At 34.4% G+C, this 17,200-nt stretch overlaps 1 protein-coding gene and 1 long non-coding RNA gene across 5 annotated transcripts in view; one reads left to right on the top strand and one right to left on the bottom strand.

Moving 5' to 3' along the window:
- LOC127861869 (uncharacterized) overlaps positions 1-17,200 on the bottom strand; it is a 59,951-nt gene extending 42,751 nt beyond the window's left edge. For 2 of the 4 annotated variants that reach the window (XM_052400579.1, XM_052400582.1), the window contains exons 1-6: positions 15,093-15,227; positions 11,959-12,594; positions 10,340-10,498; positions 9,978-10,146; positions 9,161-9,777; positions 8,757-8,915 (exon numbers count right to left, since the gene is read on the bottom strand). In XM_052400579.1, coding sequence (XP_052256539.1) covers positions 8,757-8,915; positions 9,161-9,777; positions 9,978-10,146; positions 10,340-10,498; positions 11,959-12,471 — 1,617 coding nt within the window. In that variant the 5' untranslated portion in view covers positions 12,472-12,594; positions 15,093-15,227. Of the gene's footprint in view, positions 1-8,756; positions 8,916-9,160; positions 9,778-9,977; positions 10,147-10,339; positions 10,499-11,958; positions 12,595-15,092; positions 15,228-17,058 lie in introns of those variants that run through there. The other 2 variants (XM_052400581.1, XM_052400580.1) reach the window with 2 other exon arrangements.
- On the top strand, positions 2,671-4,310 carry LOC127861870 (uncharacterized). The gene is made up of 3 exons (XR_008040333.1): positions 2,671-2,764; positions 3,202-3,318; positions 3,674-4,310. It is a non-coding gene; the product is annotated as an uncharacterized LOC127861870 (long non-coding RNA).

The raw sequence follows: 17,200 nt of genomic DNA, 5'->3' as shown, positions 1-17,200 counted from the left end.
TCCAGTATCAATTTGAAGTGAATCTGTGTAGAAATAAAGAAGTAAATGTAAAATAACCTAAAAAAATGAGTGATAATTTCTGACGCGGCCCCACCCCAACCGCTATAACTTTTGACCCAGGGGTCAGATCAAAATTCCAAATAGTGCAGGGTCGCACATATGCTCATAGCTACCATGTGTGTAAGTTTCAAGGTTCTAGTGCTTTTAGTGTAGGAGGAGATAGTGGCCAGGACGGACGGACAGACAGACAGACAGACGGACGGACGGCGGAGATAACCACAATATCCCCACCTTTTTTTCAAAAAGCGTGGGGAAAATTAGTGCCAATATAAGTTAAAAGAGACATAACGGTTTTCACACCTGTATTTTGGGGACCTTATTACTCAATTGTTACTACTAGGGGACCGATTGAGCAGAGAATTGCAAATATTGTCAAAACAACATTGATGGCAATTAGCGAGCGGGGACCCACAAGATCGCCGCTTATTCGCTCTTATCGACAATTATTGGCAACACTTTCATGCTTCAGTGCACATTATAATCACAAGCCTTGTTGTCAACACACATTAGCAGATTATTCTTCGTTATTACTCTGGTTGCTTTTAAGAAAAGTTTAATCATTATGACTGTCAATCTTCCCCGAAAATTTGAAATCCACGAAATTACGTGTCAACGAATTAGTTGTTATTTATTAAACCACGAAATTTCATACCGACGAATTTCTATACGTTTACAGTATACGACAATATCTACATCGAAACTAAAGTTACACAGTTGTTCAATTAATAGTTACATTGATCCCAATGGCACTAAATGCAGTCCCATCATGGATCATATAAACTAACAACACCAACTATCCATTGTAATTTATGTTACTGAGCAAAAACTTTTTAATATATCTTTGTGATAGTGATTTTGATCATCAAGCCAACTGGTCCAAAATGCAATCCCATGCTAGATTTGAAATTTAGCTAGTGAATGGATTTTTATGCCCCCGGATCGATAGATCGGGGGTTTATTGTTTTTGTTCTTTCTTTCTTTCTTTCTTTCTTTCTTTCTTTCTTTCTTTCTTTCTTTCTTTCTTTCTTTCTTTCTTTGTTTCTTTCTTTCTTTCTGTCCCAAAACTTTAACCTTACAGTAAAGTTTTGCAATAACTTTTGAAATATTGAACATAGTAACTTGATATTTGGCATGCATGGAGCTGCACATTTTGAGTGGTGAAAGGTCAAGGTCATCCTTCAAGGTCAAAGGTAAAAAAAGCGGCGCATTAGGGGGCATTGTGTTTCTGACAAACACATATCTTGTTTTTCATAACATGGAGGTTTTACATTCAAAGTTAACCTAGATTTTACAAGTACATAAAGGGGCATATTGTTGCTAATTTGCAAGAAATGCAGTAAGCTAATTACGAAAATATGATGTAGTGCTAGTAGTACAGAGAGTGCAACTTAATTTCTTGCATGAAAACTTTAATCTGAAAGGCAAATTGCACGAAAACCATTACCTGACTTTACATTTTAAAACTGGGAGGGGATTATAGTGCTTATTAGCTGGTCAAAAGAACAAAAAGTGAACATTCAGTTGCACTAGCAAGAGAGAAACCTTATTATACAATGCGATCCTTTATTTATGACGCACCAATTGCTAAGCAACGAGCACAAAACACATGTCATAGTCAAGACACAACGTTAACAACGATTAAACAAACATGAACACAAATGATGTCACCGCCTCGGAGTGGACAATTTATAGGTGAAGGTGAATGAATGTTTATAATGACCCCGAACAAATGCGTATATTTTTATTTCAAGTTCCTTACTAGGCAACGCGATATGAAACTGTCGAACATCGCGAGATAATTCCACATACGTGTGCGAAGTTTCAATATAATATTTGTTGAAGTTACAGATATAAATATTTTTTCGGCACACATAAGTCGCTTATTCAGGGGAGTAACTGGCCACTGATCATAAACAAAGAGTTTTATATACAGAAATGTTCGTCTGGGTCTGTAGATTATGGTAAGAGATTTCATTTGTTCGAAAAGTGCTGGAGGGCTTCAAAATCCAAGATTGCGTCCCAGATGGCCGCCCAAAGTGTCCTACTCACTGTATACATTACAACTTTTATTTTATGTGAAATAAATTGCTATCCTCCTTCTAAATCAACATTAAATGAAAGGGGTGTGTATCTTAAATGCTTTATTTACCTATTACCATGTAATGGAATGCATTTGTGTGCATATTTTACTAAAAATCAGCAAAAAATGCTCCTATTTTGGGGGCAAAGTCTAATATCTTTATATATAACTATCAAGTATTTGATAAAAATGTACTTAAATCAGGTAAATTTAATAAGTGTTTTAATATCCTTTAAAACAAATGAAAAAGAAAACGTAATGGTCAAGAATACGATCCAGATATCATTAAAAAATATTTTAATTGATGAAGTAATTAGTAACTGTATTTTAATTTGATACATTGTGTTAATTCATAGCTTAAAACTTAAATTATGATTTTATACCAGTAATATGTTATCCATTTAAATGAAATTATATACCATTTTTATGAACCGAGTGAACTGTAAACTCTGAAAGCTATGACAACTATAATAATATAAAGAATTATTTGATTTTAGATACTAAACATTTGTTGAGTTACTCCCCTTTGATATAAATTTACCATAAACATAAAGGTTAGCAGACACCAATGTCAAACTTGTTTTGTCATTTTCACAGTTTTCATTTCCATGTACATCTAATATGGTAAGTATTTAACATGCTTATTCATTGTTCGTTTCATAACTACATGCTATGTTTATAGATTTTAATTGATAAAACATTTTCTCAAACATCATCACAAGGAAATTTGTCTGCAATGTCATTGATGTTATTCATCACATATATTTACTAAAATCCGTATGAATACATGCAAAAGTAGTGTGCGTGAAAATTTGAAACCCTAACATGAAACCTACACTGTCTTTTGTATTCAATAAGAGGTGCTCATATTTGTTTTTCCAAAACTTGAGTAGTACTCAGATAGGTACTAGTAAGCGGACATTGTTTTCACTCATTTTATTATCTTGTAAATTAACTTATTTGAATTTTTTATATTTTTTTTCTGTTGATGAATTATTGTGTATGCCTAATATATGTTAATTTCTGCCTATTCTAAACTATTGTTTGGAATATATTAAAAGGTTCGACAAAAGAACTTCATCAGCCAAGGGAATGCCACAGTCTTCGGGGAAGAAAACATGGCTGCATCTGGAGAGAACTTAAAGATCTTAAATTAAAGATGACTGCAAAGTAAGAAAGTATGTATTGATAATTGTAAGTCTGTTGATCCATTATTATAGTCATTTATTTAAGAGGTTTGTGTATCCTAAATAGTTAGATATAAATGTACTTACAATGAGAACACAGGCAAGTTATAATTATTATTAAATCAAAGATGATTTTTGTTTGCTTAAAAGAATGAAGCAGAGGAGTGTACTGAAGACATATATGACAACCATGTGGTGATCCTGGTCTGGTATGACAATGATAATGATATTCATAAATATCATAGTTTGATTTCTCTCAAACATGATCATTGAGAGTAGAACATTAATGTCATTTCAAATTCTCTTTTTTTCTGCAAAGGATTTCATATGTATTTCTGTTTTTCAGGCCCATAAGCTTGACATTGATGTCAATAGATGCTACAAAGTGGTTCACTTCTGCAAGATTCTACACATCCATGTTCTCAACAAGATATTGTTCCCAAACAGTCGATACTTACAGATAATTCTTACTCACTTTAAGATCAAAACCGTCGGTGGATACCGTAATCCTGACAAGTAAACAAAGATGAGAAGCTATTTATCATACGTGATATGGAGAGTCCTTAGTTAATCTGCACTAATCGGAGCAAATTATAAGCTACATTTGTTCGAGTGGACAGAAACCAACGCGTTTATCTTGTAATCTAAAAGTGCTCAGTTTAAAAATTATTATAGGGCGGTTAACTGCATTGCTTGTAAAACTTGGTTGACAAATTAAATAGTTGCAAAATTTTGCCCGGATCTTCGACTTCAATCTGAAAAAGCCATATATACATGAACATAATAATCTGCAATTCTGTCGTGTGTGTTTCTTTTCCCATAGTAAAAATGTATTCGAATAGTAAAGCTTAATGCGAGTGAACTCGTTTATATTCGAGGGTGAAGATAGCTTACTTATAGCCCTCTACTGCTTGATAACCCAAGCTAAAATAAGTCGGACTTTGCTGATTCAAGCCGAAATAGGTCACAGTTTGCAACTTCGATGATACGCGTGTCACAGTACAGAATGCATGCTTAAATATACGTAGTACGTATGAAAAAATAGTCTTGCTAAACTATAATTAGTACTTATAAAACAAAGTGTCTTTTATTTCATCATAACGAATTTTGTTCGAAGAAAAAAAATGTGTCTGTTCAAAAGCGCTTGGTGCGATATATATGTTTACTTATTTTTGCGTGTGTACTTAATCGATTAACTCTTAAGGCTTCTAGCGCAATCGCTTGTATAATTCTATCTATGCAATTAATTATAGCAAATTGTTCGTTATTCTACCGATTACAATGCGTTTTTTTTCAGTAACGTGTTCATCTAAATCATTTTTTTCTCAAGTGTGTTTGGAATTGGATAAAAGGTAGACCCAAAAGTGTGCTTCTGCTTGTTGGCTCTGTTCGGCAAATGTTGCTGTAATTTCACCCGACGTATATTTTAAGTTGTGTCCAAATACATCCTTGCTTGAAATTAATTCCTGAGTCAGACAAAAAAAATGTGATAAAAGTCATAAAACTTATCCTAGGTGGTAAAACAATTTGGCCGCCTGTGAAAAGTTTGTTTGAAAAGCTCTCCATTAACAAGGATATTATCATTAAGTGTTGGAAATCTTAACTCTGCACAAATGTAAAGAAAATTATCCCTATCAAGTGATTTCTACTGATAGCATGTTCTGATTTCTTCGCCAAGCTGTTTGTTTTCACTGCTGATGTGTGCACAATGATTTTATCTTATCTGAGTACACATTGCTCACGAAGACCTTTTGAGACAATATTGTGTGCGTCGTCTGTTCGTTATCACGTACCATATTAACACTTCAGAGCACACATGGATTGCTCAATTGTCACGAAACTTTTTTAGCACATTTGTCGCAATGATATTTCAGACAACGTCACTTGGTCAGATTTAAAAAAAGGGCTTGTGAAAACTCTAGAAGAAACATGTGTTACACAATCTTCATGAAGCGTACCCAGAACATGTGTTTTTATGATATATCAGCAGAGTGTTTGGAAACGATTTTTGTTTGTTAAAAACATGGCTGTCTGCGGGAGGGGGGTAGCAGCTGTTATAACATGGGTATAGTCAAACCTTGTGACACTCTAGAAGTCTGATGTTTTGCACAATCATTATGAGACTTGCATAGAAACTTTTTTCAAATGAGATATCAGCATAGTTTGAAAATGGCCCTTGTCCTTTTAAAAACATGGCCGCCGTTGGGTAGGGCAGTTTTCTTATGTGGCTATAGTGAAACAAGGAGGTGAGGCAGTTGTTCGAGGCTATAGTGATATATTGTGGACGCGCTAGAAGAAAATCATCATTTATTTCAATCAGAACATTTTTAATGATATCTCGGCTGAGTTTGTAAATGATTCCGGTCTGGTTTTTCTTCTTTTGCGTCTGGGAAACCATGTAAACACTTAAAAACACATAACACGCTTAGCGGTTCTACTGACCTATTGTTTAGACAGCGATGTTTCAACAAAAGGGATTAAAATGTGCGAAAGCGACTCTTTACGGATAATGGATCGTTTCTGTCAAAATCGTCAATACTATGCGTATCCTTGGAAATTTATGAAATTCTACGCTGGATTATAGTGTGCAATCGATAATTGCCGGGTGTAAAATCGGATGATTGATAACGATAGCGGAAGTGGCAAATGCGCGTTTTTTTTTCGGGCACTATTTTTTTCAGAGATCTTTATTTTTTACAAGACGAAAAAAAGTAGGTTCGGGACCAAAATCGAAAGTAGGGTCGGGTTACCCGAAACACACATTTTTTTTTCGTTTGGCCTAGTTGGAACTTCTATATCTTCAGATTCTAACTCTATATATTGCAAAGTGTACGATATTGCTACTGCAATACATGATGTAGCCATTATTGACAGATTGGCAAGTGTTCCAAATGGTGATCTTGTAGCCATTGAGGCTCGATATCATAGAAAAAAGGTTGTTTGACTAAATACTACCAGTGTAATACTTTGCATTTTCCGGGCTGACACCCAATAAGGCCACTTCTGAAAACCAAACAATTCCATACACAATAATTGATGAGATAATTAAAAATGAATTTGAGCATTCTATTGTTGTTGATAAAAAGGTGTTCTTCTTTCCTACATTAAAAAACGTTTTGTTGAAATTGCTGAATCAGAAGGATGTTCAAATGATGCAAACTGTTATAAAAGTTCCAATTTGAAAATGTTGTTTGAAAAATTATGGCCAGAGGTATCCTTTATTCATCAGCATGAAAGCCTGACCTAGTTTGTTCGTCTAATTTGACTATTAATGATACTGTCAGAAAGTCAAAGGAGATGGAACAGGTCATTCAAGATGACAATGAGTGTTCATGCGATGAACTACTAGAGTCAGAGGACGACACAGATGAAGCTGTAGTTCATAAGGCGATGGGTATTTTGAGAAGACAAATTATAGAGAATAATCCTAACTTTGATGACTTCTTTTACGCTCCAGAAGAAATCAAATTGTCGGATCAGAAGCAGTTTGTGGAGCCTCTTCTTTACAAGGCAGTATGTTGGTCACATGACAAAAATGCTACAAGGAAGCTTCTGAGAAGACTATTACAAGATGTCTAGCTGTTGCTTGTGACCTAACTACACTTGTCACGAAAAACCCATCCCCTAAACACCTGGGCTTAGGGATACACCTCAACAAAGAGTTTTGCAGCCGCCATCTGATTGAAGATATGTACTCTCTTGTTTGTTCCATCTCATATCCAGATCTTCGGTTATTCTTGACATCAGCAGCCCAACAGAACATTGCATCACACAAAATAACAGACTCTGGTGGTATTGTACCAGACAATGTACTACCTAGAGACCAAAGGGGGAAGCTTGTAGTGGCAGTTGCTGATAACTGGAATCTGAATGAGCGAACAGTTGATGGTAAAAGGACGACGCATGCGATGACAAGCATGTTGGTAAGCAGTGCGCTAGCCGAGTCAACGAGGGTTCCACGACTTCCGAAAGCAACAAGTAGGACGCTTGACAGTCAGTCACTTCCTGGTTTACAAGAGTTGTTTTTCAGGGTTTGTAACTTGAACATAATTTGTTATTTGCATCATTTGTATTAGTAAATACAATGTAAAACCTCATAATTTACAACATTTGTAAATAACGTTTATGAGTCTGTATCAAGCACTTATACCTGGTTAGATTTGATTGTTGAATAAATATGATACATGGAACACTGCATAGCTATTTTGTACATTTGCCTTGATAAGTCTTAAAGTATTTATTAAAGATTAAAAGCAAACTTATTAAACTTGATGGTTATAATGCCAAATGACTTTCCACGAACCAGGAAAATGGCCACATAGCGTATGTAGTCTTGGTTACCATGGTTACCAACACAATTTTAGGCGTTTACGTTTGTTTAAAATGAAGCTTGTAAATGTTGCTATATAATAAAGAGGTAAGTTATCACAGCAAATGTAAAGCATTTGAATTAAAAAAGAAAATGATATGTCAATACTCAAATTTTCGTTTATTTTTCCATTTTGACCATGAGATGACCTTGACCTTGACCTTTGGTGACCTTGGTGATCTGTTTGGTAGAAGCCTTATATCAATGGATTACTTCTATCAGATATTAAAGTCAGTACATATAGGTGTTCAATAGACGTATTCAGTTCATCTTTGTTAGTAATTGAATCATAAAACGGCGGCCATCTTGGACGCCATCGTGGATTTCTTAGCCCTCCAGCACTTTCCAGAAAAACGACATCTTGTTCTGAAATCTACAGACCCTGACGAACATTTTTGTATATTAAATCCTCTGTTTATGAGTTGTGGCCAGTTAGATGTTATAAAGCTTAACAAATTTGCAGCAATATAACCAGAATTTTTACTTGTATTCAAACCTAACTTGTTTAAAAACAAAAGGAGTAACATACTGCTAAAAGGGGGTTCATTATTAGGGGCTTTGGCTGTTTACCTCCCGTGATGATCAGAAGATATGTGTAAAGTTTCAATTTAAGTTTTTTTTAAATGTATTTACTTAATGCATGCAAAGTTTGCATAGTTAAGTTAAACATACCAATCATTTCATCGTGAACGCAAACGTTCACCAGTCTTTAATGAGTAATCAGTAGAAAAGGAGGTGTAATCCTGCTAAAATGATATACTTCTGCTAAATTGTATATCAGTGTTATGGACCTAACTCAGTGACCTCACACATTTATCCCAAACACATGTTTGTATTTTCAATTGAATACATGTATTAGGAACACTGATAGTGATATGTAGCCCGTTAACCTTAACCAGTGCATTACGCAGACGCTGATGCCGACATTATGGTGAGTAGTTAAGAGTATTCGGTGACTAGTCGAGCTTTAAATGTAGGATTGTAAATGGTTGAATACAGAAACATCGAAATTATAATACGAAAAATATTTTGAATGTATAAAAAATCATATTGAATTTACCAATTTTAATTTCTTGGCGGCTTCTAGAGCCGCAAATTCTTGTGCTAGGCATTTTGGATCACATAGTAAGGCGGTCAACGTAGTGAGATATTCCTGGAAGTCGATGTCTTTAACTTTACAGTTGGGAGAATGAAGTACGTCCTTACCAATAGCGCATGCCTGAAAAAAAAATTAATAAGGAAACGACACATGACAATAAGGTCGTAATTAGAACAAATGATTCGGAAGTAGATAAGAAACTTTTTAAGGTTTTCTAATAGCTCATACATATACCCTGATTTCATTTAAGTATACGCGCAAAAAAGACACAAGTTAAAGAAAAGTACTGCTATATGGAATATATTAACATAAATTGTTAATATCTGATAAGAACAGCTTACTATATATTTATGTATTTTACACACCATTGTAAGAATGCAGGGTGAACTTGGTTGTTGTGGTGATATATTGAAAGACATTGTGTCGTCGAACTGGCGGCATGTTAACATAATATGGATTAGTCCATTGTAATCCACATCTTGAAAATAACTTATTTCCCGATATCCTTCTGCAGGTAAAAAGCACTTAGCAACTTGCCAATCATCACATGACCACAGTTCAGCTAATGTGTTCATCCAAGAGGCATTTCCAAATCTGTGTTTTTGTATTATTAAATCGCGAACTTTGTCACATATCTTTTTCGGACATGTTCGCGGTTGTTTGTAAATGGTGTTGTGCATAGACTGGCATTTACTTTTGAAGCAGTAGCATTTGCGACTTATTTCACATGTGTTATGTGTTGGGCATTCTAATAAATTTGCGGTGTAACAATCCCGACATTCAATCGCCTCTTGAAAATTCAACTTCAAATGTACTTCCTTATATATGTTCCTGTGGAGATCTTGAATATTTCGTTTAACAAATTGATGTAAACCATCTTTTGTAATTTGTTGAGCCACTAATGCTTTGAGCCAATTATTCCGTTCATGGTCTGAGAAAACACCTGCTAGGTAAATTTCACTTTGCTTTCGTTGATTGTAACCTAAAGTTGTAAATAAAGAAAAACAGCTTTATGTTAATGTGACACAACTGTTGCTAAACATATTCAAATTATTTGCAGAATAAAACTTTTGAAATACAATCAAATTGTAATATTGTTTGAAAAAAAGCTGAATAAACTTCATGAATGAGCTATTTACACTTTTATAAATCTAGCATACATGTACGACCAATATATCATACCTTTTTCTTTGACCTGGTTGTCCTCTTTATTTTTCAATCGTTTAATGTAGATTTCTATATCCTCTCTTGCCCGCTCAGACACTTCTTGAGCTGTCTTTAAAACTTCGTTTGCAGCTTTGAACAACACACAAAGATCTCTGTCCGCGATTTTAAGTCTGTCATTTTGTAGCTGTGAATACAAACAGTATGATATTATGTGCAGAACTAACGTAGAGGTTGTGTAATGAGTTCTTGACTTGTGGATAATTATAAAACTGATCATAAACACTACATTTTCACAGTAAATATGATTTCACTCAGTAACACAGGGTATCGTTTTCTGATAATATGAAGTGGACTTTTGATTGCAAAATAAATTGTACCTCTGTCAATTTCTTGATGGCGGTTTGTGCTTCGGAATCCTGTGCTAGACATTTTGGATCACTCAGTAATGTTTTCAATGTTGTAAAGATATCATGGAGGTCATTGATTGTAATTTTACACTTTGACGAGTGACGGAGAGCTTTGCCGATTTCACGTGCCTGATAAAAATATCAAAATTCGATAAGAATATCAGTGAATGTCAATGAATGGCTGGATGTTTAGCATGGTAAAAAATAGAATAATGTAGTACATGCTATATACAATGGCGATGGTCATTAACTCAAAGAACATGGAACGAATCCACAAAACGTTAATGTTATATTGTACACGCGTCTTAAATATTCCAGATTTTGTGATGAGATTTACATTTATAATAACTAGTATTTAAGTAACAAGAAATTCTTCGATGTCAAAGATATAGGTTTGCTGCATGTAAAGATACAATATTCTGATTAAAACAATCTAATTGGTGTTCAAACGGTATTTGAGATGAACTCCCTCACAATGCCAAGCTCCATATTTCTCACTTAGTTTATCATTTGTTCCAGATTGTTTCTAAAATGGTAAGGATCCCTACGGCAAAGCGTAAATGTATCCGTTTGAAATCTTGGTGTAACACTGGCCTTTCAAATAATACCTGCTTTATTTGCAATACATACAAGCTCACAAACACCATGTATCCAATACTGTTTGTGCAAAGAAAGGGTTATGCTTTACCGTTGAAAAAAACACACTACATAATGCTATAAAGGATTTTTTGAAACTTATAAGTTTTTGAAAACAACTCAATGAAAATTCAACGGACCTCAACGACAAAGACAACATGACATCTTCGTATAACGATCTTGCAATTTGCTATCATGCATGCTACAATGTTCTAATTTTCAACGATTTCGGTTCATTTCGAAAGTTCTTACGCATAAAAACAAACGCTTATCATATGTTCGATTAAAGAGCGACGTAATAAAAAAATTATAGTGGACAACCACGACATGGTACGCATGCCTATCAGAAGAATCCCACAAATAAAGTTCCATCAAATGCGGGTCTAGAGTTCCCGAGATCTCTCGCAGAAACTAAAACTGTCTAACATAAATATGTTCTATGTGTTTTTACATCAGATACGAAAACGTTATTACATAAATATGTTCTATGTATTTTTCAAAGATCAGTATCTCGCTGAAACATAATTGTGAGGCAACGATCTAATAATATGACCAAGATAACCATATAAGCTGCAAGTAATATTGATAAAATATATAATTTCATTACGGGTCGGTTGTTCCAGAGAGTGCGCGGAAGCCAAGTATGAGGCAGATAGACGACAAAAGTAAGGACAGTAAGAAAGACGGGAAAACATCCGGATATAAGGTATGGTGGAGTTATTTGGGAATTTGTTTCACATTTGGAGACAAAACATGATAGAGAATTAGACTTTGCACGGATGGACAAAGCATCGACTATATGTTCTCGCCTTTAGTGGAGTAGTACAAGTTTTATATAAGTGTCAAGCCAAATTATTCATTTAGTTAAAATGTTCTTATATTTTTCAAAATATAACTACTTGACGAATGTGTATATTCTATTTAGTATCAGAACACTATTCTTATTTTATTACCTTTGTTAGAAAACATAAAACTTTTGATCCAGATGGTTGAATACTGAACGAAACTTTGTTGTCAAAGTGGATGCAGTTTAGCAGAACACTGATGACTCCGTTGAAGTCTGTGTCTTGAACTGTATTTATATCGGTATATCCGTCAGGAGGCATAAAACATTTCGCTATTTGCCAAGGATTGGAAGCCCATTGGTCGGCTGATGTATTCTTCCAGGAAGGTTTTCCATATCTGTGGTATTGTATGATTTCATCATGAACCTCATCGCAAAGTTTTATCGGGCAATGTCGGGGTTGTTTGTTGCTTCTCGTTTTGCACTTCCCTGGGGTTGGGCATGATGCAGTAGCCGGGAGGTTTAGTTTTGAACGAATATAATTGAATATTTGAGAATGTACAGTCTGAATTTCTTCGTAAACAAAACGTTCTAGCCCAGCCTTTGTAATATCCACTGCAAGCCATGCTTTCAGCCAGTTTGTACTTTCTTGATCTGTGAACACATCAGCTAGACTCGTCATGGTCTATGAAAATTCCCTATCGAAATATGTTTTTCTAGTAAATAATCAGCAACAACAGAAATTACAGCGGCTACTATTTTATTTTTCGCATAATGCCGCTGACCCAAAACCCTTTGCATCTGTCTGAAAATACAATTAAAATTTGTATAAGATCAAAAGCATGTATAGACATTCACAACATCGTACGAAAACAACAACAATCAAGCACACGTGAATGAATTCCGTTTTTTAATACAATAAACCTCTAACGTGCATAGACTGGTCTATAAAATAATAATTTTCCTATTGTATGTTCAACATGGGATCCACAGATGCATACAAACATATACACATACATGCATACATAGATACATACATGCATACATATATACATACATACATACATACATACAAACGTACGTACGTACGTACGTACGTACGCACGCACGCACGCACGCACGCACGCACGCACGCACGCACGCACGCACGCACGCACGCACGCACGCACGCACGCACGCACGCACACACACACACACACACACACACACACACACACACACACACACACACACACACACACACACATACATACATACATACATACATACATACATACATACATACATACATACATATCAATCCATATTAACAGTAACAGTTGTACACTACAGTTCATCATAAATATTAGCTCACCGAGGAAAATCATAAGATATACAATTGGAGCACACATATTTAATCATCAATCACGGCACTTAATTTTTATGAGATACTTTCTTTATTTTACCAAGGGGTTCTTGAAGCAAAAATAGGTAAATGAATTCAATCATTTGCCATTTATTTTCCCACAGTAAACTCTTATTTGAACTTGCCATTTATTTGCCTACAGTAAACTCTTGCTTGAGTGCGCGAATTCATTTAAGCGTGATATTCTGTTTTCTTTAAGCGTGATATTCTGTTTTCGTTAATGTTGTTGCTCTGCACACTCATGCAGTATGCTTGGTTCGCGTTATGACAATATAAGACATGATTGAAATCGAGGCCGTAATATTGCACTTAACGTACTGAACCATTTAGATCTAATCAGATCTAAAGGTCAATTGTAAGTTCGGAAGTTAGGTAACATCGAATTGATTATTTTGGCCCAAAACATTTGGAGCAAGCAAACGAAACCAAATTAATGAAATATTATTTCATTTTCAGTTAAAATGATATGCGAGAAAATAAGGCAGAATAAAGATAAAAGTTCATATATTGCCACTAATATACTTTTAATGAAATCATCTCTCCCATTGTTTGTAATTAAATTTTGGCATCATTGCTAATTAAACACCACCTATTATTGATGGTCCCTTTAAGATGACAGGTTGGATTTCAAGAACTTGGGAACTTGTGAATTGTTTCTGCCCAACATTTACTATTGTAGTTACTACTGTCACTCGTGCACGACAAACTAAGGACAGAGTAAACAGTTGTTGGGCTGTCAGCTTTAATTACTAAAGGATTATCATTAAAAATCGTATTCGACCAACAAAAGCCAATATCTTATTCAGCCCTTTCAATAAAATCACAGCATAAAAGCGTGCAGCTCTATTTTATTGGAAATTCGATATGTCGGTTTGAAACGTGTATAAAGACTTCGATATGCAAATGAAATTAAACATGTTACAAATATTAAATAATGAATGTTGTAAAAATTTGTTTCACTAAAATATCCATTATATGCAACTTTTGACGATTTAAAAACCTGAAAATTATAAAGCGTTGCAACGCGAAACGATTTAATAGTTTGGAGAGTTCGTAATATTTTGTGACACTACGAGCATTTCTTTTATAAAATATTCAATACATCATATTCTCTAGGGCTGCAACGGGTACCCGAAATATCCGATGATATCGGATCCAACTTCAGATTCGCGGGTACGGATCCACCCCTGGAAATTTCGGTTCCGATTATTTATTTTCATAGTTGTATGTAACCTAGCGCTGTTTTCACGATTATTGTTTTTTATACAGACTGCTTCTGTTCAAAAGATAAAAGATACGTATAATAGTCGATATTTATTGACGTGTGACAGTCAAATAGCATATCATTCGAGATCCTCCCGAAAGCAAAACTGATTCGGAATCATGGAGGATTTACACATTACAAATGCAATTCCTAATGGCAATAAGTAAGTTTTCAAGCCTTATTGTCTTTCTGAGTTGTATTAAAAACAACGGTAGTGGCTCGAGTGTGGCTGGAATGTTATTCAGGTAAATTTTTCATAATTTCGCGACTTGTCAAATTGTGTTCCTTCAACATGTAATGTCTTGAAAGCATCTTTCGTGTATACTAAGTTTAAATGTTATCTTGTGATGCAAGGAACCTCAGTGCCCAGTTAGAAAATCTTCTCCACAGCAGGAGACATCGTCAGTGCTCATAGGGCTTGCCAGGAAACGGGTAGTCCAAATTGTTGACGCTCTCAAATATTAAGCTACTTTTTATATGGTTAATATTTGGAGCGTACAAAGGGGGAAAGACCAAATTAATGGTGGGAATTTTTCCTTCTTTGTCTATATTGTTGCGCAATGATTTTGTGTGCAACATTCAAGCCCCGATATAAGACACTTAATATCAACGATTTGCAATTATATTTACATACCTGTGTAGATAATTAATTTCTTGATAATGTTCCGTAGAAATTATGTAATGACACTTTGAATTTTGCACGCCTGATCAATTTAAATCCAACCACTATTCAATTTTTCAATATCTCTCGCTCGCTGTGTAGATATTAATCGATAACACGACCTCGATGTAAAGCATCTGGTTTAAAGTGGGAGAATTAACAGCGTAATTACAGTTTGCGTTCGTCTGTTGTGGTGCAGAGCGTTACATAGTAAACCGATGTTATACTTTTCTGGATTAATTTAGCATTGTTTTTTTTTCTAAATTGACAAAAAGTTCTGAAATAAATTACATCTTTTATTTTTATACTGTACACAAATAATTTTGATACAGATCGTACAGTATTATGTCCTCCTATGTAACGTAGGATGTAAGTAAATAAAACAACACAGACAGAGGTGCGAAAAAGACATGCATAAAAACTTGCAGAAACTTAAAACAGTGAATAGAAACTGCACCATATCTGTTTTGAACATATGCTTATTAAATCGACAAAGATTAGCATACTAGATCTAGTTAGGTAAAAGTCGGTGTTAAAAGCTCATGTTAAATAAAATAACGCGTACACGTTACACCGTAATGCCTTCTTCTGATTGGTTCATATTCAAATCAGTTTCATGACATGGCTACAGGTCAGTGATTGGTTTGCGATTGAAGCAGAAGTTTAACTGAAGAATTTATGCCTTTTCAACTTCAATTCGACGATATTTGAGGTAAAAATGGACTTCTGAACTAAAACTAAATGAGTTGGTAATGTTATTTTGCAATTTTACGCAAATCGATGAAAATTTAAACTTTCTAACACATTTTTGACTTTTCCCTGATAAGACGCTCCAAAGAATTTAGCCCATATAAAAAGTATCTCTAAATTCTTTGCGCGTCTTATAAATAAGACTAGGACCTGGGCAATGTTGATATGTTATTTTTTGTGAAAACAAAAATCAATCTTTATGAACAGTGAAAAGTGTATGTTAATGAGCAAACTATTAAGTGAATAAGTGTTAAGGTTTCGTTTTATTTTGGCATTGCTACAATGTTAAATGAGAACTTTTTAATTTTTTGGTTGATAAATGTTAATGTTTTGTTATCAAATTATACTTATAAATCATTGATTTTTTTAATTTAGACAGACAATTCTCATTTTCTCTTATTTGAGGAATCCGGATCCGTTAACTGGAAGAAACCATATTTAGATTTGGATTCGGAACAAATTTTTTGGATTCGTTGCAGCCCTAATATACTCTTTGAGCACGGATGGCCGAGTGGTCAGTGGTTCAAGCCCTGTTGAGGGTTACATTTTTTCTTTCTTTAATTTTATTCTTGTTTTTTTTTCCAGAGATTTTTTATATCCTTTGTTTACATCTATCAATATAAAGCATTTAATGACAAACTCCAATACATGCCAAAATCTGTGAAAAGTTCTCTTTAACAAAATAAATCCTAATATTATTTTAACTTGTAAATATGTAAAATGGGTACTTCAATACAGGTACATTTAACGACATACTTTTCAAATGAACATTGCATATCAATGCTTTATCTCAGTCTGTGTTAGGAACTTACTGTTTCGTGACATTAAAAGCACGTAGAGCGCCAATAATAATGGTAAAAAAGATTTAAATCTATATTCAAGTGGTGTTTTAAACTATTAATCATTACTCAAAATATTCCCATTTCAAACATCTGTCCAATCCGGTATTGTGCTGTATTGGTCATATTCCTTTAATTAAAGATCTTTTAATAATTATTTTATTTCAAGGTCTCTAGTCCTGTTCTTAAACACCGATTAACACCACCGTAAATCAATAAGATGTTCGACGGTTTTGGGTACCCACAAATAAAACGTGCTAGCGAAATAAAAATATTTATATTCAATATTTTATATAAACGAGGCAAGCGAAAAGCATGTTAATAAAATGCAAGTAAGCAAACACTTTTACCCTCGTCGTCTATAGTTTAAAACCGCAATTTGCATCAACAGCGTAATCAAAATAGAACTCTTTAATACCAGTTCAAATGCTTCCTCCATTATCAACGACTCGAAAGATAGTAAAATGAAGATGCGCTTTTAGTGGGACAAAG

The sequence above is a fragment of the Dreissena polymorpha genome, chromosome 16 (assembly GCF_020536995.1).
Source record: "Dreissena polymorpha isolate Duluth1 chromosome 16, UMN_Dpol_1.0, whole genome shotgun sequence".
In the NCBI taxonomy this organism is placed as follows: Eukaryota; Metazoa; Mollusca; class Bivalvia; order Myida; family Dreissenidae; genus Dreissena; species Dreissena polymorpha.
This window is presented reverse-complemented; position numbering and strand designations above follow the sequence as displayed.